Genomic DNA, 20,178 nt, shown 5'->3' on the forward strand with positions numbered 1-20,178 from the left:
AAGATAGCTATCATTCACTCATTCATTCATTCATTCATTCATTCATTTACTTTTAAAATAACTTGAAAATGAAAATAAGCCAGGAGTTAGCTTTACTTGAACATGAACCAGAAGATATAATTTGGAACCATTTTTCAAAACAAAACAAAACAAAAAAAAACAGTTACAGTTTTTACTAAACCATTGGTAGTTGCTCCTGTATCTTCATCAAAGAATAAAATCATCCTAATCACACATCACCTGTGAGCTAACGTAGAGGTAGACCACTGAAGCTGCAAGGCTCTCAGTGCTTCCCCAGGACTAAATAGCTGTTCTTTTTGGTGTTAAGCAGAAACCCTGTCAAGTGGTCTACCACATACAGGCCTATTTCTCTGCTCGAGAATGTTTATATTTGTCCTAATTTTTGATAGTCGTAGTGAGAATAGCCAAGAAGTTCATGCAGGAGTTTATTCCTCCAAGCTTAATCTCCGGACAGTAATGAGATTGTTGCTACAGCTGATGCCACGGTCCAAGGCTCGTTGCTGTTTCAGGAGCCTGCTCCCTTGCTTCTTTTGAGAAGGATTGTACCACTTTTTACCTATCTTGAACTCTCAAAAGCCCAGAATGTACTTCCAATTATGTCACACTCTTAAAAACTACACAGTACCTTCCAATTATGTCACAGTCTTAAAAAAACACAGTTCCATGATGAATAGAGAAAGGATCATGGTCAATCCAGGCATGTGGTAGGACAGGAACAGAAGCACTCAGTAGTGTCTGGACAGTAAAGTAACCCCTTCTGACCTTGACTCAGATCTGGGTGACATAGGTCTGCACCTGTGTTAATATTACAGATTCAGGCACACAACATTCCTGTTCTACTCTATCTACTTTTAAATTCCTCAAAGCTGAGAGAAAATAAAAATCTGATCATGTCACACAACTGTTAAGACATGGAATTGATGTCGTGTAGCACCTGCTCTATATCACACCTGTTTTCCTCCAGTGTGTTCCTAGAGGGGACATGAAGCTAACCCTTAATACATTGACTTTAATTAGAAATTGGGTCATTTGCAAAGGAAGTGCTACCCACAAGATAAAAAGTGACCCATATCTGAACCACTTATCAGTCCTCACAGTTCTTCATGCACATCTAGATTCTGAACTCGTTGAGAGGTTAGCATGCACCTGTAATTTGTGGGGACACTGGCATGCACTGGGTCTATGCAGTATCACGTACAGGTTCCCAGTAATACATACAAGGAATGTTCTATTTTATCCATAGGACAAATGGCTAACACGGAGATGAAATAAAATATCAATACATTAAGGACATTCTGGTAGGAAGGCCTGGTGTCATATACAGGCACAGAGTCATTTGAGGCAGGAGATTATTTAGTTGTTCAACAAATGAAGTAGGAGAACTTTAAGCTCTGGTATCTGGGTAGTCTCTGTTCCCATTCATATATATATATATATATATATATATATATATATATATATATATATATGCATATTAGATTCTCAGCATTAAAGGGAAAAGAAGTAAGCTATAATTCAGTCTACCAAATATGAACATGGGGTCCTGCCATTCAGTATTATTGGCTATATGTGACATGTACCACTACATGGGCTGGGTGCATGAGAACGGATGAGACTCTAATCAAATCAGGCTGACTCTGGACACTAAAGAAGGGGACGGGTTTAAGAGAATATGTCATATGCAATGTTCTAATGCAGAATGATGTGTGTGTGTGTGTGTGTGTGTGTGTGTGTGTGTGTGTGTATTTCTGAGTCCGGATGCTCGCCAGAGCCATCCTTGTAATGCTGGAGTGGGCTTTCTACTTTGATTGACATGTGCTTCTAGCACAAGCGTGACAGATTACTGGGCTGCGATCTATTCATGTCAGATGTCATGGGAGGGGATATGAGTTACATCAATCATTTCCCATATATTCTTTCAATTCACTAACCCCCAACACAGTGATCACATAAACCATCTAAATATATCAAATCCATCTCACAGTTCAAAGGGATAAAAAGATGATAAAGGCCCCAATGGATGCCCATTTCTCAAGTTCTTATTCAGTACAGCCAGGTTACTGGATGTGGGTGACCAGCCTTCTGGTCATGATGATCATCTCTTTTTTCCCCACCTTGTGGGTGTGTCAGAGAGAGAGAGAGAGAGAGAGAGAGAGAGAGAGAGAGAGAGAGAGAATGTGAAGACCAGCGGTCAATCACAGTTGCTTTCCCACAGGAGTCAATTTCCTTGATTTTTGAGTGCGAGTTTGTTATTGGCATTGATTTTTCAAGTTCAACTAGACTGTCTAGGGAGCAGACCTTAGTGATCAACCTGTTTTCAATTCCCCAGCACCAGTACAAAAGGACATATCATCATACTTGACTTTCCTATATGAATTCTCAGGCTAGAACTTTGGTCCTCATTTTTTCAAGGCAGGCACTTTCCTGGCTAGCCATGTCTCTAGTCCTCAAGGCTATGTTTGTATCAAGAAGAACAAGCAAGTTAGATGCTCCCATAGCCAGCCTGACGAGGGTATAGTCTACCTGCAAAAATAAGCCTGATACCTCCTCCACCAAAATCAGGTAAAGGTGAAGGGTAAGGCACTATCAGGGAGATCTCAAAGACTGCCCGTTCTCCACCTCATTGGTTCATTTACAGCATTTGGTCCATTCTATGAATATCACAGTGTGGCACCTTCCAAGCATGGACAGGCAACAACATCGCAATGAAAATTAAAATCATCAGAGCACCAGCCAAAAGAGGCCAAGCCCAGTTCTGGTGCATAATCTAGACCTGTTGAAATGAAGGACTTATCCAATTCTCTGTACATCATAACCAGACCAAAAGAACTCCAGAATACACCCTTGAAACAAGAACATCAGCAAACCACAACCCGAATGGGTAGACATGATCCTGCAACTGCTAAAATGAGTCAGAATTGGGAGCGTGGCTCCAAAGTTTCAAAGCACACACTTTTATGAAACAATATATGACCCGTACAAATTCTCTGCAAATATAGAAAAAGAAGGAATCTTATCAAGAAAATATAAGCTGTTTTCAATAGAATCTGGATGAAAACTGGATCAGGAAATACAAAACAAATTAAAGTAAGTCTTGCTTACTGGATGTAATCCAGAGGGAGAGATCAAGAGTAAAGTGAAAGGAGTTTGAGAAGAAAGCACAACACATAGAAGTGGAGCTGACAAAGTACAGTCTGGGGCAAAGAAAAAGAAGTTGACAGAGTATTACAACAAGTAACTTTTGATGTGAAATTTATCAGATTTGGTAAGGAACATAAACTATAAATCCCAGAACTGACATGAACTCAATAACGGCAAATCCACTAGAAGACGAATGTAATTTATTTTTGAAAACAAAAGAAAGGGAAAACTTTGAGGACAAGAAAGGACTCATGATGCGAATGACAAGAATTTTCACCTGGGACCTTGTAGGACAGAACACTACTAAACTGCCAACCACAGGCGCTATATTCCAGCCCACTCTTCATAACTTAGGGAATCCAAAAGAAAAAAAGAAAAAGAAAAGGAAGCAAAGAAAAGAAAATTCCCAGGCCAAGGTTTGCCACTAAAAATTAAAGGTACATAACCTACCTATCATAGCTGCCCTAGAAATTTCAGGCAAATTCTTTAGAAAGAATGAAGTGGTAGCACTAGGGGGCTGGGATCTTCCAGGTTGAGAAAGAACAGAGGGTGTAGTGAAATATGATCACATCGTGAGATCTATGAGTCATAATTAATAATTAAACCAAACATGATAAACCAGCTTGCTTTCTATGACACTGACCTGTCAATCTGGTGGACTGATTATAGGACCTGGAAGGTTAGTGAGATTTCAATTTCTAGAACTAAGAGACTACAGATTTCTGCTCTTTTATGCCAATAAGTTTTAGAAATTTGCTACAAAAAGGGGAAGTAAAAATATAGACTATCAGGGCTGGAGTGATGGCTCAGTGGTTAAGAGCCATCAGAGGTCCTGAGTTCAATCCATAGCAACCATGTGGTGGCTCACAACCATTTGTGATTGGATTCAGTGCTCTATTCTGGAGTGTCTGGAGATAGATATAGTGTACTCATATAAATAAACAAATAAATCTTAACACACACAGATACACACACACAAACACACACACACACACATATGCTATCACAGACCATGTGTGTAATACATAACAACCATCACAATACTACAGAGAACAAACTTTTGCCAGTAGAGCAGAAAAAGGGAGAATTGAAAACAACAACAATAAACCCTCCAGTAACCTGTGCAGGGAGCAAGGTCAAAATCAAGGGAAAAGAATCAGGGAAAAAATGAGTAGAAGGTAAATTATAATTTGGCATAGCCCCATATTAATGATCACCCCAACTTCAAGTGGTAAGGAGATGAACATGGTGGTGCTTTCTGAATCCAGGGATTGGTGTGGGTTTGAAGCTGCATGGACGACTTAGGAGGACTTGGCTGGTCAAGGTCAGAAATCTCATAGAATGTGTCCTGTGACCAAGATGGAATCCGATTGGAAGTCATTAACACAATGTGATGGAGAAACCTCCAAACACACAAAAGTTGATTATCCGTGATTTAAAGCAAAATTCACAAGTTAAAAAAAAAGCAAACAAGCAAGCAAACAAACAAAAGCCATAGAAGTGATTAAGTGCTAGACCCTACTGGCAGAAGTGGGACAGAGTGTGACCAGCATCAGGAATGAAGAGGAAGAGGAGGGGATGTCCACACCTTCTAACACTATTGTCAAAGCAATGGGAATTAATGCAGAGAGATTTGGGCACATAAACCCAACAGACTTATGAATATCTTAAGTCCCACTGGATCTCCTGAACCTCAGCTAGGTGGCAGTTGCAGTCTGAACAACCTTCTAGGCATATCAGAATCAGCTTCTGAGATAGAGCTAGAATGTTCCCTCACTAAAGCCCTCAAGCCCAGGTGGCTTCCCTAGACAACTGCAGATTTTACACCAGAACCCTAACACTGGTTTGTTAACTCTTCTTGCAAGGAGCAGCATGCATGCAGGCATTGCAGCTCATTCAGTAAAGAAGCCAGGGTAGATGAGACACAAGCCCCAGTAAAGAGAGAGGAAGGGAGGGAGGATGAAGTCTACCCAACACACATGAATCTAGGTCCAGACATCTTCAAACAAATATTCGGGAAGTGAATGCAGCAGCAATGCAAGGGAAGAAGACTATGGACAAGAACTTACTGCCTGGACATGAGCAAAACAGTATGTGTAATCTGCTAAGTGAATATGTAAGAAAGGGAACATACCCTGTCATCGGCCTAATGACAAAGCACATGAGCGAACGCCATGCTCAGGGACTGGGAGACTGTACACAGGTAGTAGACTAGTTGGTTTCCAGTTGTATATTATCAGTGTCTACTTCAATCCCAGAAGGGATTTTCTACATTGTACTTAGCCACTCTCAAGCCTATAAGGAAGAGTCCAGCCTCAAAACAGCAAAACATCCTTGGAGAAGAAAATTTTAACAGCATTGAAATTAATGCCTTCACTTGCTAAATACCTTATGGTGGTTTGAAATGAGAAATATTCCCAATAGGTCCATGTGTATAAACACTTGTTTCCTGGTTGGTGGTACAGTTTTGGAAGGTTATAAAACCCTAAGGCCATTCAACCTTATTGGAAGGAATAGTTCCCTCGAGTGCAGGCTTTGAGGATTTATAATCTCATGCTATTTCCTGTTTGCATATTTTGCTTACTGTGTGCAGATGAAATGTCACCAGCCAGCTTCCTTCACCTGATGTCATGCCATGTCCTCCCTCCCAAGAGGATTATATACCTCTTTAACCTTAAACTAAATTAAATCCTTCCTTGCTTAAGTCATGTTGGTCAGGCTATTTCACTACTGCAATAGAAAAGTAACCACTCCTTTGTGATTCTCATAGAGAACGAGACACATGGATGGATGAGAAAGTATGAAAAACTCAGGAAGAAACTCACAATAATATAACCATCATGTTTCTCGCAAAGGGACCAGACAGAATCAATAACAGGAAGAAATGTAGTTTTTTCAAATAGAGAGTAAGTCAGACATAGAGAAATCAAGACAGACTTGAGCTCTTGCATATACATCTTACAAAAATGAGCTTAGATTTGAAAATTGACTTCAAGATATAACGTAAAGCTATCTTCATTTAGAGAGTCACATTCGGTGAACTACCAGGCCAGAGCTATGGAAAGCATCCATAGATTTTACCCCAAAGCAGCAGGGCTCCATGTCCACTCATTGGACTTTTCAGTATCAAGCCTTTATTCTGCAACAATTCATGAGCAACACAGAAGGAAGAATGGGTAAGAGGTATGCAAGCTTAAAGCTTCTATTTTACAAAGGATAAATATCATGAACACATAGAGAACTCTCAACTAAAATATAAAATCCAAAATAAAGAGATGAAAACTGCATGGTAGGTGCTCTGCAAAAGAGGAAGAATAGAGGTTGAAAAAGAACAAAATGATCAACATAGATACAAAACACTAAAAATTAAAAACCACCAAGGCAATGCCACATACTCACTAAGCAGAACAAAAGGGGAGGGCTCCAAAAGCAGATAGAAGTGTAGAAACTGAGATGTTGCACATGCTGTGTGGGCTGGCAGAGCCATTCTGGGAAACAGCCTACTGTGTCTGAGACCACTGAAACCAGAAACCATGTCCATAGATACTTTTTTGAAGAGAAACAAAAGTTTATGTTCACACAACGCTCCTTACAGAAACATTCATCATATTCTTTATAGCCAACAAAACAGTAAACACCCCAGATATTTGCTGAAATTGGATCTGTGGTGTCCACATGAAAGCTGCCAGGACTGGCAATGCACACCTTTGAGAGTTGGAGTGAGAGACAAGTGAATCCCTGGAGCTCACTGGCCAGATAAGCTCTGAGTTTAGTGAGGGACCCTGTCTCACAAACTAAAACGGAGAGCAATAGATGAAGATATGCAACACCAGTCTGACCTCCATGTGTATTCACATGTGAACACACACACACACACACACACACACACACACAGCAGCTACTACCTTAGAACTCATGTTCTAAGGTTTGGATCATGTGGACTACAGGCTACATTGCCTACATGCTAAATGGCTTGAGCTTTTTAATTAAACTTTATATAATTATGAAAGGTGAAAATTTTTTCTAGGCAACATTTAAATTGATATTTTCCTGTCTTTTTTCCTAACAGAACTTGCCCATGACCTCCATCATGAAGGGAGACACTCCATGTTCATCTCAATGATACCTGATTGGCAGACATGGATTTGTGCATCTATTTTTTTTCTTTTCCCCCTTTCACTTCCTTTCTTTTAGAGATGCTGGGCATTGACCCTGGCCTTGTGCCTCCTGGTCTTGAGCAGTAACCCTGGTCCATGGTTTTCTTTGAATATAAAGACAATGAATCCTTTCATTTCAGGCCAGTAGAAAGATGTCAATCACAGGCACACCAAGGCAGGAGCTGCATGTGGAAGCAGGTTGAAGACAGGGTGAAGCTTCCTTGGAGATCAAATCATTTCCTTATTATCTAATCCATATGTCTACCTGTAGAGAGGCTGCTACTTGCATAAAGTTTCCTTCATCCCCATAGAGGGGTGGCCATTTAAAAATCTATATCCTGTCTTGCAGTCCTGAGGACATCCAAGTAACACAATCCCCTGTTGCTGATAGCTAGAGTGAGGCCAGGTAAAGCAATATCTCCCCTCACCAGTTTGCAATTTAATTCTGAGGAAATTGTCAATATATATTCTCAGAAAGAGCTCAGCAGAGATCTGTTAAGTTAGTTATTTCATTTTCTTTTGAGTTTGCCATGCTATACAAATACCCTGAGAAAATCCATCCTTCTCTGGGGAAGACTCGGGTGACAGATGAAGTCCTGAACTCTTAAAGATTTTTTTTTTTTTGTGTTACAAAGTTTGAGAAAATAAAATCCAGGAACAGAAATTAGAAATCTAAAATACACATTTGGATGTACTGTCTCCTTATTATGTTGTTTCCTTTCCTAAGTATCTACCAAGTAGAACCCACAGCTTGCCCAAGAGAAGGAAGAGTGAGATACTGGCTCCAGTGCACTCAGTATCAGCCAATTTATGAGGACCTGGGGCCTGTGTGGTCAGAAATCCACATCAGGATGCTGAATGAATCTATAGACTGCCCACTAATTACTGGACCTCAGAGCATCTGTCATTTACCCAAATAGATTATAGAGTCCGTATTAAGAATAATGCATAAAACATACAACTCAGATAGGGTTGTTGATAAGTTATCTGGATTACCTACTTGTTACAAAAACCAGGAGAGTCCCCAGCATCTCCCTTCCCTGTGACTTGGGGCTAGACACTAAGGAAGTTTCTACAAGGCTCTTCTTCCTCTGCTTCAGCTGATGAAATGTGCTCTGCTCCTGGTTACATTATGTTTCCCAGAGGGCACCTCAGTTTGATTCAGTCGGCCATTTAGATTTTCACTTAGAGATCTGAGCCATTATGAAGAGGTCCTAATAACACTTATGTCATTGTAACACACCGTTTTCCATTGCTCTCTTACCAACAAATAGCCTTTAAAGATGAGAGTCCGTGCTTAGATCCATAATAGCAACCCATGGGATGTTCTACAGCATTCCCATAAATATTTTAACTTTTGCATTTATTTAAAAATCATTGTCATGTATTTTTGTGACATCAGATGTTATTGTGACAATAATACCATTTCATGTGTAGGATATATTTTTAGCTATATATATGTATGTGTGTGTGTGTGTGTGTGTGTGTGTATTGTAGTCATGTAGGGAGACACAGAGGTAAAATGAGTTCCCTTAGGGTTACAGAGGCCGGAAGTATCATCAAGTCAGAAGCTCCATCTTGGATTATGAGCCCATGTCTATACACTATATGAACTGTTTGCAGATAATATCACACCATAGGATTGCCATTATTCCTTAGGCCAGTTGAAAGCACGCCAGCAATACAGATGCCTAGTGTTAACCTAGGGAACTCTGATTTTAAAGACAAAAAAGAAAAAGAAAGAGAAAAAGAAAAAGGAAAGCAAATTTTCACCTGGCAGTTTGGCAACTGTTATTAATCTGTAACCAATATATAATCATAATTCATAGGTAATGAATATATAATCATAACTCACGTTTATTATGTGCACTCGGCCTCAGTTCTTTCTCACTCTCTAATATTTAGCTTTTCTTTCTCTCTTTTCTACATGTTCTGTTATTCTCACGTGTACATTTGTTTATATACATACACATTACTGGCTACGTCTAATATATTATGAGGAATATGTGGGTTTTTACTAACCGGAAAGTTTATAACCTTCTTTGATTTTGTACATTTTAAGATCTCCAGTGTTCTTGCAAAACTTTTCATTAACATTTTCGTTAAAGCTGAATAATATTCCATTATATAAACACACATTTCCGTTATCATTTATTTGCTGATGGACGAGTAAGTTGATTCCAATTCTCTGCTATTGTAAATAAATCATTTTTCTGGTTCTAACTCTCATAGATTTTTCATTTTGGATGCTTCAAGTACATTAAGTGTATTTGATAGTGAAAGCATAAAGCCCAATGTGGAGTGTCACAGCTTCTGTTCTAAATGGCTACTCTAACTGTATAGATGTTTATTAAATTGTGTAGTCTATGAGTCTGGCTAATTTCACTGTCTGTTTTTTTTTATTTGCAATGGTTTTAAGAATAGTAATTAAAATAATAAATGTATAATTATATAAAATTGTGTGTGTGTGTGTGTGTGTGTGTGTGTGTGTAGGTGGTCTGGGCAAATAAATAATTTCACATTCCACTTTGGTGAAAATGTAAATTTTCAAAAGTTTTCTAGAATAATTGGACAAAGAGTAACAACCTAAATGGCAACAATTTCTACTTCTTAAATTTCTCTGACAGAAAAATTTTTTGAAGGTGAGTGAATTAACTATACCCTGTGCAAAGAGTTTTGTATTCTACAGCTGCTAAAGAGGCTAAAGAAGAGGCTGTGGGTGGGAAAAGGAGACCCACAAATAGGCCATTTAAAGACAATGTACCTCCACATGACAGAGATGGAGACCTGGAGTACAGACCTTATGTGAATTTACCTTTTCAGTGCTCAGTCAGCTGGGAATCAGGAGGGATCCATCACAAATAGCAGGGTGATACTGTGCACTCACAATGCACAGGGTGGTATGAGAATGCAGTGTACATTTTGACATGCCAGTGTGTGCTAGAAAACAGTTGGTTATTATTCTTGCGGTCACTGTAACCAGTGGAAGGCATAAGCCAGGCACGTGGCATTAAATATTCAGTAATAGAGGGAATGGCCCAATGACAAAATGAGCCCAAATCAGTGTTTTTCTGCTGAAATGATGCCAACAGAAAGGGTGGAAGTTTCAAGCTCCCATGTAGCCCAGGCTGGATCAACAACAGTTTCAGGGGTACATAGTGTGTTCTGCCATGGTGCTTTTCAAAATGTGCATTGCCTCCTAAGGAAGGGATCCACAGAGTGAGGACAACTGCACTCTTTTGCTGTCATACCCATATTTTCATGGATAAGTAGGTTGATTCCAATTCTCTGCTATTGTCAATAATGCTAATTGTTTTTCTGGTTCTAACTCTCATGGGTTTTTTCATTTTTGGTAGTAGATAAGTGTATAAAATATATTTGATATTGAAACTATAAAACCAACATGGAGTGCCACTGCTTCTGTTCTGAATGGCTGCTTTAACTGTATAGACATTCATTAAACTATGTAGTCTATGGGTCTAATTTCCCTGGATAAAAAGAAACCCACAGAACCACACACACAGACTGAGAAAAGAGAAGGAAGTTGCTTAGCATCATGCCGTGAGTGTTTCCCCACCAGTGGTTTCCAGAGTTCCTGCCTGAAGTCATCTGAGAAGACAATGGAAGTTTTTTTCCTCTCAGCTCATGATCTACAAAAGTAGGCAACCCCAAATCACCCATTTTATTTCTATAAAAATGTATCTGATGAAAACTGACAAGAACCTAGAGCTGGGAGTACCTGAAGTGGAGCTCAGTGCCCATTGCTGCAGGTTAGAAAGATTCCAGCTGCAGGTACATGAAGGGGCCTACGGCAACATTCCTGTAGCATGCCCTGAGCCTGCTGGAACTCAGGCTCACTTATTCCTCAATTTTTCCTTCTTTTACTGGGAAGTTTTATAGAGTATGTCAGCTTCCAGCAAGCAAGTGGCATTATCCCAGAAAATAACTTTACCTGGAAAACATCTGTTCTCACTGGGGAGGGAAGAGAGGGGCCACAGGGTAACCTGCATTGAGGATGGCATGCTGACTGATTTATTTGCTCTATTGCTTTAATTTTATTTTTTCCATAAACATACTCTTAAAACTTTTTAGTGAAAACAGTCCACACTGGTAAAATGTGACCTTCAGTTAGTCCACATGCAAACTCAGAGTGATTGCCCCTAGTGTATTGAGGGAGGGCACTAATAAGTGCAAGCCAGCCAACACCTGCCCATATAACTGCACATCAAGAAGAACACTGAAATGGCATACTCACACATACAAGACGGATCTGGTGTCCCCCACCTTCCCAGCATCCCCGACTGTCAGGGTGTCGTACCCTCGTTCCAACTCAAACTCTTCAAAAGCAAGCTTGATGACCTAAATCCAAAGGAGAGAGACAGTTACTAGGCAAAATACAGACATTCTGTGGCAATGCATGTTTATTTACACTTTCAGGATTCACTTTGGCTCCATAATGCTGTTGGATACCAAATAATCCCTAAGCTGCCTCTAGTCACCACATGAATGGCCAAGGTTTGGTTGGCTTGAATTTCAGAATTTTGTGTAATTGAAGTGTTCTTTTTGCTTCAACTTGCTGTGATCTCTAAAATGAAATTCATCTGAGCTCACTTCAAGTCAGATGTCTATCAAATATGTAGTAAGACAACACAGAATCTTCTAGTAACCAAGAATAAGCCAATACAAGCAGGAGAAAGACTGTTGTAGTTAGAGGCATGATTTAAAGATAACCTATAATGAATCTCTTAAAATGTGTTTGTGTTGATCTTATGTTATTATTCCCAGTAACATAAGAGATTTCTTCTGAGGCCAAGAAACAAATGATCCAATACTACACTTAGCTGTGCAAAATCTTGAACTTTCCTCTTTTTTTCCCTTTTCTATTTCAATGAATGACGCTCAAGGCTTTACTCACACTGGGAAAGTTCTCAACTAGACATCTCTTAGATAACTGGATGAATGAATGGATGAGTAAGTGAATTGGTAGATAGAGGTAGATAGAGGTAGATATGGATGAAGAGAAAAATTTGTAGGAAGACAGATGACAAAAAGAAAATAAGTATATTCTTCTGTGCTAAAACCATCATTTAATAAAGCTCAACCTTGAGTTAAATTTAAGCTTTGGTATGTATATAATAAAAAAACTGGTACACATATATAACACATACAATAATTAAAGAATACCATATATAGAATATATACATATATGTATATATACATAATATACTTGATGTGATGATTAGTATTATGCTAAACATTAGACATGTTTCTGTTTGACACACCAACAAACTATAGGCATGTGAACTCCCATTTCTATAGACCACAGGATGGATCACATATAGATGATATATAGATAAATATAGATAGACAGATACAACAGATATTGTATAATTGATGATTAATAAGTAAGTTATTAGTGATGACAAGTGACAGAAAACATTATATATTAATTAGATAACTGGATGGATGGATGGATGGATGAATTAATGGATCAGTGGATTGATGGATGGATGGATGATAGATCAGTCAATGGACAGATAGTTAATATGATGCATATAAGGATGAATAGGTAGATAGGTAATCAGGTGAAAATGAATGAATGGATGGATGAGTAAATAATCAGATGGATAGAAGCATGCATGTGTGTATGTTAGATAAGTAGATTAATAGAGGAATGGGTGAATGACAGATAAATGAGGAATAAGTAAATTGATATATAGATGTCTGGATGGTAGATAAGTGGATGGATAGAGGAACAGATGGATTGATGATAGGTAAGTAGATTCATAGAAAGATGGGTGGATGATGGATGTTGGGTGATCCATAGGTGGGTAGATGGCCAGATTATAGATAAATGAATGGGTGGAGAAATGGATGAATGAATGCTAAAAACTAAACATACAGAGAGATGGAAGGATAGTGGAGAGTAGATAAGTGGGTGGGTAGATGATAAGTGTATTATTAAAGCATGGTTTGATGGCCAGATGATGGGTGATAGTTAATTAAATGGACAGATGATAGTACAGAAAGACGGATGGATGACTGAGGGGGTGGCACTTTGGAGTAGCTGAGGAAGGGAGGCAGACAAAAGGGAGAAAGAGGAATTGCTTTTTCAGAAGCACATTTTATTGATATCTATTTTTAAATGAGTATGTATGTCTTGTAGGAAGAAATCAAATGCCTGCCTGACATTTTTTTTAAGTAAGTGATGCTGGGTGTGAGGCCAGTGTTCTTAAGACCCAATATACCATGCACAGGTTGAATGCTTTTTAAAATGGTTTTTCCTAATGATACTGGTAAGGGATACACGGTATATATTATTATAAACTCTTATGAAAATTAATGATATAGCTATTATAATTTATTTAAAATCTACTGATTCAAATCATAGTGTTTGTATGAATGTATTATTTGTATGAAACAGGTGTGAGGTTGAGAGATCTCACAAACTTCTGTGAATTTTTCATATTAAAATGACTTCTTGATTCTATCTTCCTCTCTACTGACTATAGGGAGAGTAATGAAAAAAAAAGAAACTAGAAGGTCAGATCCTAGGCTTCTTTCCATGACTTCCCTATATTTCCTATATTGACCTGTTTGGAGCTTGTTGGTAATCCCTTTTATGGCTTGTTAAAGTCACCATACGTCACTGGGCACATCCAACAGTCCATTCCTGAGAGAGGCAGACAAAGAACACGGCTGAAAATGAAAACCAAGCAAGTGCAGAAGGTGAAGAGCTTTCCCAGACCTGGGTTCACGGAGAAGCTGAAATCCTGCAATTCCTCTGTTCCCTGGAGAGGGCACACAGGCTTCTAATTTGCTGGATTAGGATCTTATTTTTCTTATATTGTCTGATTAATTATTTCAATTCCCTATTGGTGTTTCAAGAAATTCTTCACAAAAGATAGATTTTCAAATTGGAAAAAGTATTTCATTGACAGCAAAACAAAAAAAAAAAAGTCTGGCATCTACCCTGTGCCCCATGCTAGGGCCGCTGGGCTAATTCTTCATTCTGTGTCTTCATGTTCACTAGTTTTTGAACTTTGTAGTTAGTTAAAAAAAATATTATATATATATAATCTCCTTATGAAATCGGTTATTTCCTCTACCTTTCTAATCTATAAAGAACATGAATCTGCAACAATAGGAAGAGAATCCATGCATGAGCTGCATACTAAATGCACTTTTTAATGTGTTTACTTAGTTTAAAAATATGCCTATTTCCATATATAAAGAATGCCATGCTCAAAAATGCAATATAGTGATCATCTTGCAAATTTATGTAGATGTGTATGACTGTGGCTACCGAGTCCAGTGTGTGTAGCGTCTCTCTCATCTTTTATGGCGTCACTCCTTACAAACCCGGAGACAAAGAGCTAGCAAACATAGGACAAATCAGAACTTCAAGCTTATTATGCTTTGAGAGCCGAAGTTATCTCAGTAAGTTGTGTGTGGAACTAGAAAAAGATACCGTGAATATAGTTATGATATGGACAGATTATTGACAAGACAATCATAGAGAGTAGAAATAAGGATAGCCCTTCATCATAATTCCTAATACTTCTCAAAACGCTGCTGAGGCTCAATCACAGAAAACATCACTTGAACAGCAGGGCATGTGTTGAGCTCACAGATGTGTAGCTCTCTCTAGTCGTCACTCAGCATCAACCATTAGATTCTGACGATGATGTAAAAGGTGGTGGTTTACGAACAAGCACATTATCTTCACATACGTTTATTGCCTGGCTGTTTATTTACAGTTTTGAACTCTACTGCCTCACTTGTCAGAGAGAGGAAAAGTGTATACTTTTTAAAAAATATTTTTATTGATTATTTTACTTATTTACATTTCAAATGTTATCCTCCTTCCCAGTTTCCCCACTGCAAACCTCCTATCCACCCCCTTCTTCCTACTTCTATGAGGGTGCTCCCCCACCCACTCACCGACTCCCACCTCACCGCCCTAGCACTCCCCGACACTGGGGCATCGAGCCTTCACAGGACCAAGGGCCTTCCATAGTGAGTAACAATTATAGGATTTAACTTTCTCATCAGATCACTGTGGAAATATTAATCATGTAGTGTTTACCAAAAGGAAAAAAATCAATGTTCTTTATTAATCTCAAAATACATTTCACTTTATTTCACTGTATTTTTTTAATAATTCAGGTTGAGAGAGAAGCTCTTCAAATTGAGTTCAAGCACCACTAAAGTGATCAGAGGATGTTGTCTTAGAGGTTTGGGAATTAGGGGGACCTGAGGGAAGATGGGGATAAAAGGAGGGGTAAGAGAGATGAGGGTGAGGAAGGTAATGACTGCGGGGAGAGTAAGGAGATTTAGGTGTGTGCATCTCTGGAGAGAAACTTCATTGATTACTACGGACTTTCATGAGTGGCCAAGAGAAAACACATGTGTGCTTGACGTAGGATGGTAATTGTCCTTCCTCAGGTTTGCTGTGACCTTCTTAAAGGAGAAAAGATGTTTATCTTTTCCCAGGTCATAAGTACTAACAGGGAGTAGATAAGAAATCTGAGCTGGGAAAGATAACTTGGGGCATTTTGCCTCTGATTTTTCAATGAGTCTGATAAAAATCCCCAACAGAATTCAGCCTTTCAAACATGACAGTGGTAAGCATCGTGGGCAAGGCTGCTGTTCTGTTTTAATTTTACTTTTTATTTTCATATCATATTTAAAGTACATTTCTTTTATAAAAATATTTTGTTGTGTTTATTTTATGTATATGAATGCTTTGCCTATGAGTGAGTGTGTATGTATGCACGTGTGTGCATGCGTGTGTCTGTGTGTGTGTATGGGCGTGGGTGTGGGTGTGTACAACATATGTGACTTGTGCCTATGGAGATCAGAAGAAGGAATTGGATCCCCAGAACAAGAGTTAAAGATGATTGTGAGCCTCTATGTGGGTGCTAAGAACTAAGCCCATATCCTGTAGAAGATCAGCAAATGCTTACAACTGCTGAGCCATTTCTCTAAGCTCAAAGTACATTTGTTGTCCTAAATAACATGCTTGTTCTGGAAATCACTCTGGTGGGGAAAACTAAGCAGAAAAAAATTATAATTTTTTAAAAAATTTCAAACATTCTCATCAAAAATTATTAGTGAAAATCCCTACATCTTGGAAAAGTAATCCACGAATGCCTAAAGAAGTGTTATAGGTTTGCCCTCCACCCTAGAATGTGGTTGAAGGCTTAGAACACACAGCAAGGGGCTCTGGAAACCCAAGGCTTTCTCCCACCTGACTCATTCAATTCCAACTTGTTATTAGAAGGAAGCTGCCCCAAGTGTGAATTTTCTCATGGAAGTCCATCAATTGGTCAGTTGGCAAGGATTACCACTGTTGTGGATATTGTAGCCTTACACATTTGCACAAGTTTCAGTTTCTTACAAAATGGTAGCTATCAACAGTTCCTGATGCATTTTCTTGAGCTCATAATGGTCAGTCATAATGCAACTGGATGATAAATGAATGATTAATGAATGATAAAGCACTGTCTGTCTAAGTATGTCTGGTCTGGAGGAATGCCCCATCTGATGCGCCTATAGAAGCTCAGGCACAACCATATTGTTCCCAGGCTGCAAAATGGAGTAGTGTCCTTGGAAGACAGCTTGGCATTTCCTTATAGAACTAGATATCCTCCTTCCACATCCAATGCAGCTGTGAGAAGAGATTCTAGCACCACTCCAGGTGGAGCTATGCCCTACTAGCTTTTGCTATGAAAAGCAAAGCAAAACAATCCAAAAGAGGAACAACTGAGAGAGAAGCCAGTCCTGGATGCTTTCTTAGGTAAGAGAGCATTGCTCCTCTCTCAGACTATCTATCTGTCTTCTGTGACATGAGAACAAATGTTTCCTACTGGGGTCCAGGGACCCAGACGAGTGTGTGTGGGAGTTAGTGTCCAGGATGCCATCTTGCCTGCCTTTCTTGTAGGAAGTCACTCCATAGCAGCCAGGTTCCCCTGCCTTCCTTTAGACACCCTCATCTTTATTCTCATAGTGTTTTGTCTGTTTCCCATGTGGACTAGAGTAATCCATACCAAAAAATACATCTATCCAACAAAAACTATAAAACAGCCCATAATCCTTTCAGGGACACAGAATATTTACCGAACAACAGTAGAGATTACCTAGCTCAGCAGGGAAAGTGTGATTTAAGGATGGTAGTGATGGAAGTTTAACACCATTGCCACAGGGGAAGTGGCCACAACAGAGAGACCCGAGAGCCTAGCCCAAGCCCCTGCCGTGGAAGCACATGGAATCCCTAGCAGAGCCCAGAAACTTATTAAAATGTGTTCTCAGATGTGTGAAACTGCAAAGGGTATTTATTAAGATTGAGAGACTGGGAATTTGAAAGTCACAATACAATAACTGCAAAAGAGAGAATCAGAACATCATTAGAAGTTGGCAAAACACAGAATTAATGCTCACATCAATCAAACAGAGACTAGAGGCGTATCTTAGGCAGGACTCTGAAGGAATAAAAGATGAAAGGGTGGCGGGAGAAAATGACAGCTCTTGAGATAAAAGTGGGGATATTGAAGTTTTCGAAGCTATAACAACGGGTGTGGGATCAATAATTAGAAAAATCATGGGACACACATTTTACGACTCATTGAAGAGTTGAGACTGGAGATTAAAGGCGGTTCATTATAATCCATGTGAACAAAACACAGCCATGAGGGAATAAAGAGACGATGTCACCTCAAAGCCATTTAATTCCAAGATGCACTGAAGGATTCTCTTCACATACCCAGGAGAATAAGTGGATTATATTTGAAGAAATACAAATCAAAGTCACTTTCTTTTTCTAGTGGTACATCAAAACGGGTGACACACATGGCCAAGATTAAACGATAAAGGATTCCTTCCAGGCGTAGGTACTCAGCAGATGGACTATATGTCAGGTGGAAAGGAAAGATCTTTTAATGTCTCTGGTACTTTATTAAGATATTTGCCAGAGCCTGACATATATAGAGGTCGATGCTCACAGAGAACCATTGAATTGATCATGGGTTCCCAATGGAGGAATGAGAGAGAAGACTGAAGGAGATGAAAGAGTTTGTAGCCCCATGGGGATAGCAACAATCCCGACCAACCAGAGTTCCCAAGGTCTAAACCACCAGCCTGGGAACACATAGGGAGGGACCCATGGCTCCAGCTGTGTATGTAGGGGAGGATGACAGTGTCAGGCATAGGTGGGTGAGGAAGTCCTTGGTCCAGCGAAGGCTGGATGCCCCAGTATGGGGGACATAGTGGGTGAGGAGGTGGGAGTGAGAGGGTGTGAAAAGCAGATGGTGGTTGATGGCTGCTGATGGAGGGAGAGTCATTATTTTCCTTTGGACGGCAGCCATTGGTGGGTTGCTCCTGCTCCTGTGGGTGATGCCACACATAAGGGTATAAGAAGAACACTAATTGAATTCAGTGAGTTAAAAGAAACTAGTCAAAAGGACATGATTATAAAAGGCAGATGGAAGATATGTAGGTGTGTGGGGAAATGAAGTAAGAGATAGATATTGCCCAGATACAATGATACATACAATTTTCAAAAAAAAACTAAAAAGAAATTAAACAAATAAATAGACTAATCTCAAGTGAGCATGTTAGGAGGGAACTTAGGGAATAAAAAAAAATGTGGCGTTCATGTTAGGCTCATGTTCTCAAATGGTAGAAACAGAGACTCAAGGATATTCAAAATGGCCCAGTGACAACCTTACTTTATAAACACTGCTATACCTAGAAAAAGAGTAAAGCACTTGGCAGCCTTTACAGGCTTGGCAATGACAACTGCCCAGCCTCTGGCCTGTGGTCTTGATGATTTAAGGTGTGGATTTTAGCTCCTTCGTCTTTAAAAAGCAGAAGTGGGGCTATTGATCAAGATTTTCCCTAACACTTAATATTTTTATAGTTTTGAATATTTTTATAGTTCTTCTCTGTCACAAGCTACCTGATGAGTCTGCACCAGAGCTGCTGACTTATAAGAATGTATTAATGGAAGCTTGTGGTTTCAATGGAAAGCATGGGCTAGGTATAACTGTGTACACACACAATCCCAGCTCTTGGGAACTGAAGGCACAAGAAAAGAGGTCTAGGCCATCCTTGGCTACATGAAGAATTTAAGAACAGCCTGAGCTAAGTGAAACTCTGACTCAAAAAACATAGAAAAGGAAAAAGAGGGGGAAAATGTTAGAAAACAGTTGATGCTAACAGTCTCCATTCCCTGAGGGTAGAGCTGTGGATGGGTGAACTGTGGCCTGTCTGGACCTCACTTCCTTAGCTGGATGGAGGTCAGCCAGGTGTGAGGTTACCTGGTCAGGAAACCAATTATCAGATTGGCAGATTCTGTAGTCATGGTAACAGGGTGAAGAGTTAAAGCCAGAGCTCAGCTCTGATTCATCACTCCCTCCCACCTGCAGTTTCTCATTTCTTCAGAGTGTGAAGAGAAAGTGTGAACTTGTCCTCTCACTCATGTGTATGAGCCCTCCACCAGCATTCCCTCTGAATCCTTACAGCAGATTAAGAAAGCAGATCAAATGAGAGAACAGGCCTTGACAAGGAACTACACAGGCGTGTTTGCAATCAGGGAATGGACCCTACACTGAGAATGAAAATAAGGATGTGCTAAACATCCTGCTATATCATGATAGATATAATCCATGCTATATCATGACACAGAGGGATGCCAGGGCAGTATAGAGCTTTTGACACTGCCTGCCTCCTGCTTCTTCCTCCCTCTTTCATCCTGGTCCCTTGCTCAATTCTGGTCACTGTTTTGCTGTATTGAGAAATGAGAGAAAGAGAGAGAGAGAGAGAGAGAGAGAGAGAGAGAGAGAGAGAGAGAGAGAGA

General features: G+C 39.5%; 1 protein-coding gene across 1 annotated transcript in view; it reads right to left on the minus strand.

Moving 5' to 3' along the window:
• Csmd1 (CUB and Sushi multiple domains 1) overlaps positions 1–20,178 on the minus strand; it is a 1,525,237-nt gene that overhangs the window by 357,307 nt on the left and 1,147,752 nt on the right. Inside the window, exon 11 of the mRNA XM_028766288.1 lies at positions 11,575–11,678. Within this exon, the coding sequence (XP_028622121.1) occupies positions 11,575–11,678 (104 nt within the window). The remainder of the gene's footprint in view (positions 1–11,574; positions 11,679–20,178) is intronic.

This window comes from Grammomys surdaster, unplaced genomic scaffold (genome assembly GCF_004785775.1).
Source record: "Grammomys surdaster isolate TR1022 unplaced genomic scaffold, NIH_TR_1.0 167, whole genome shotgun sequence".
Taxonomy (NCBI): Eukaryota; Metazoa; Chordata; class Mammalia; order Rodentia; family Muridae; genus Grammomys; species Grammomys surdaster.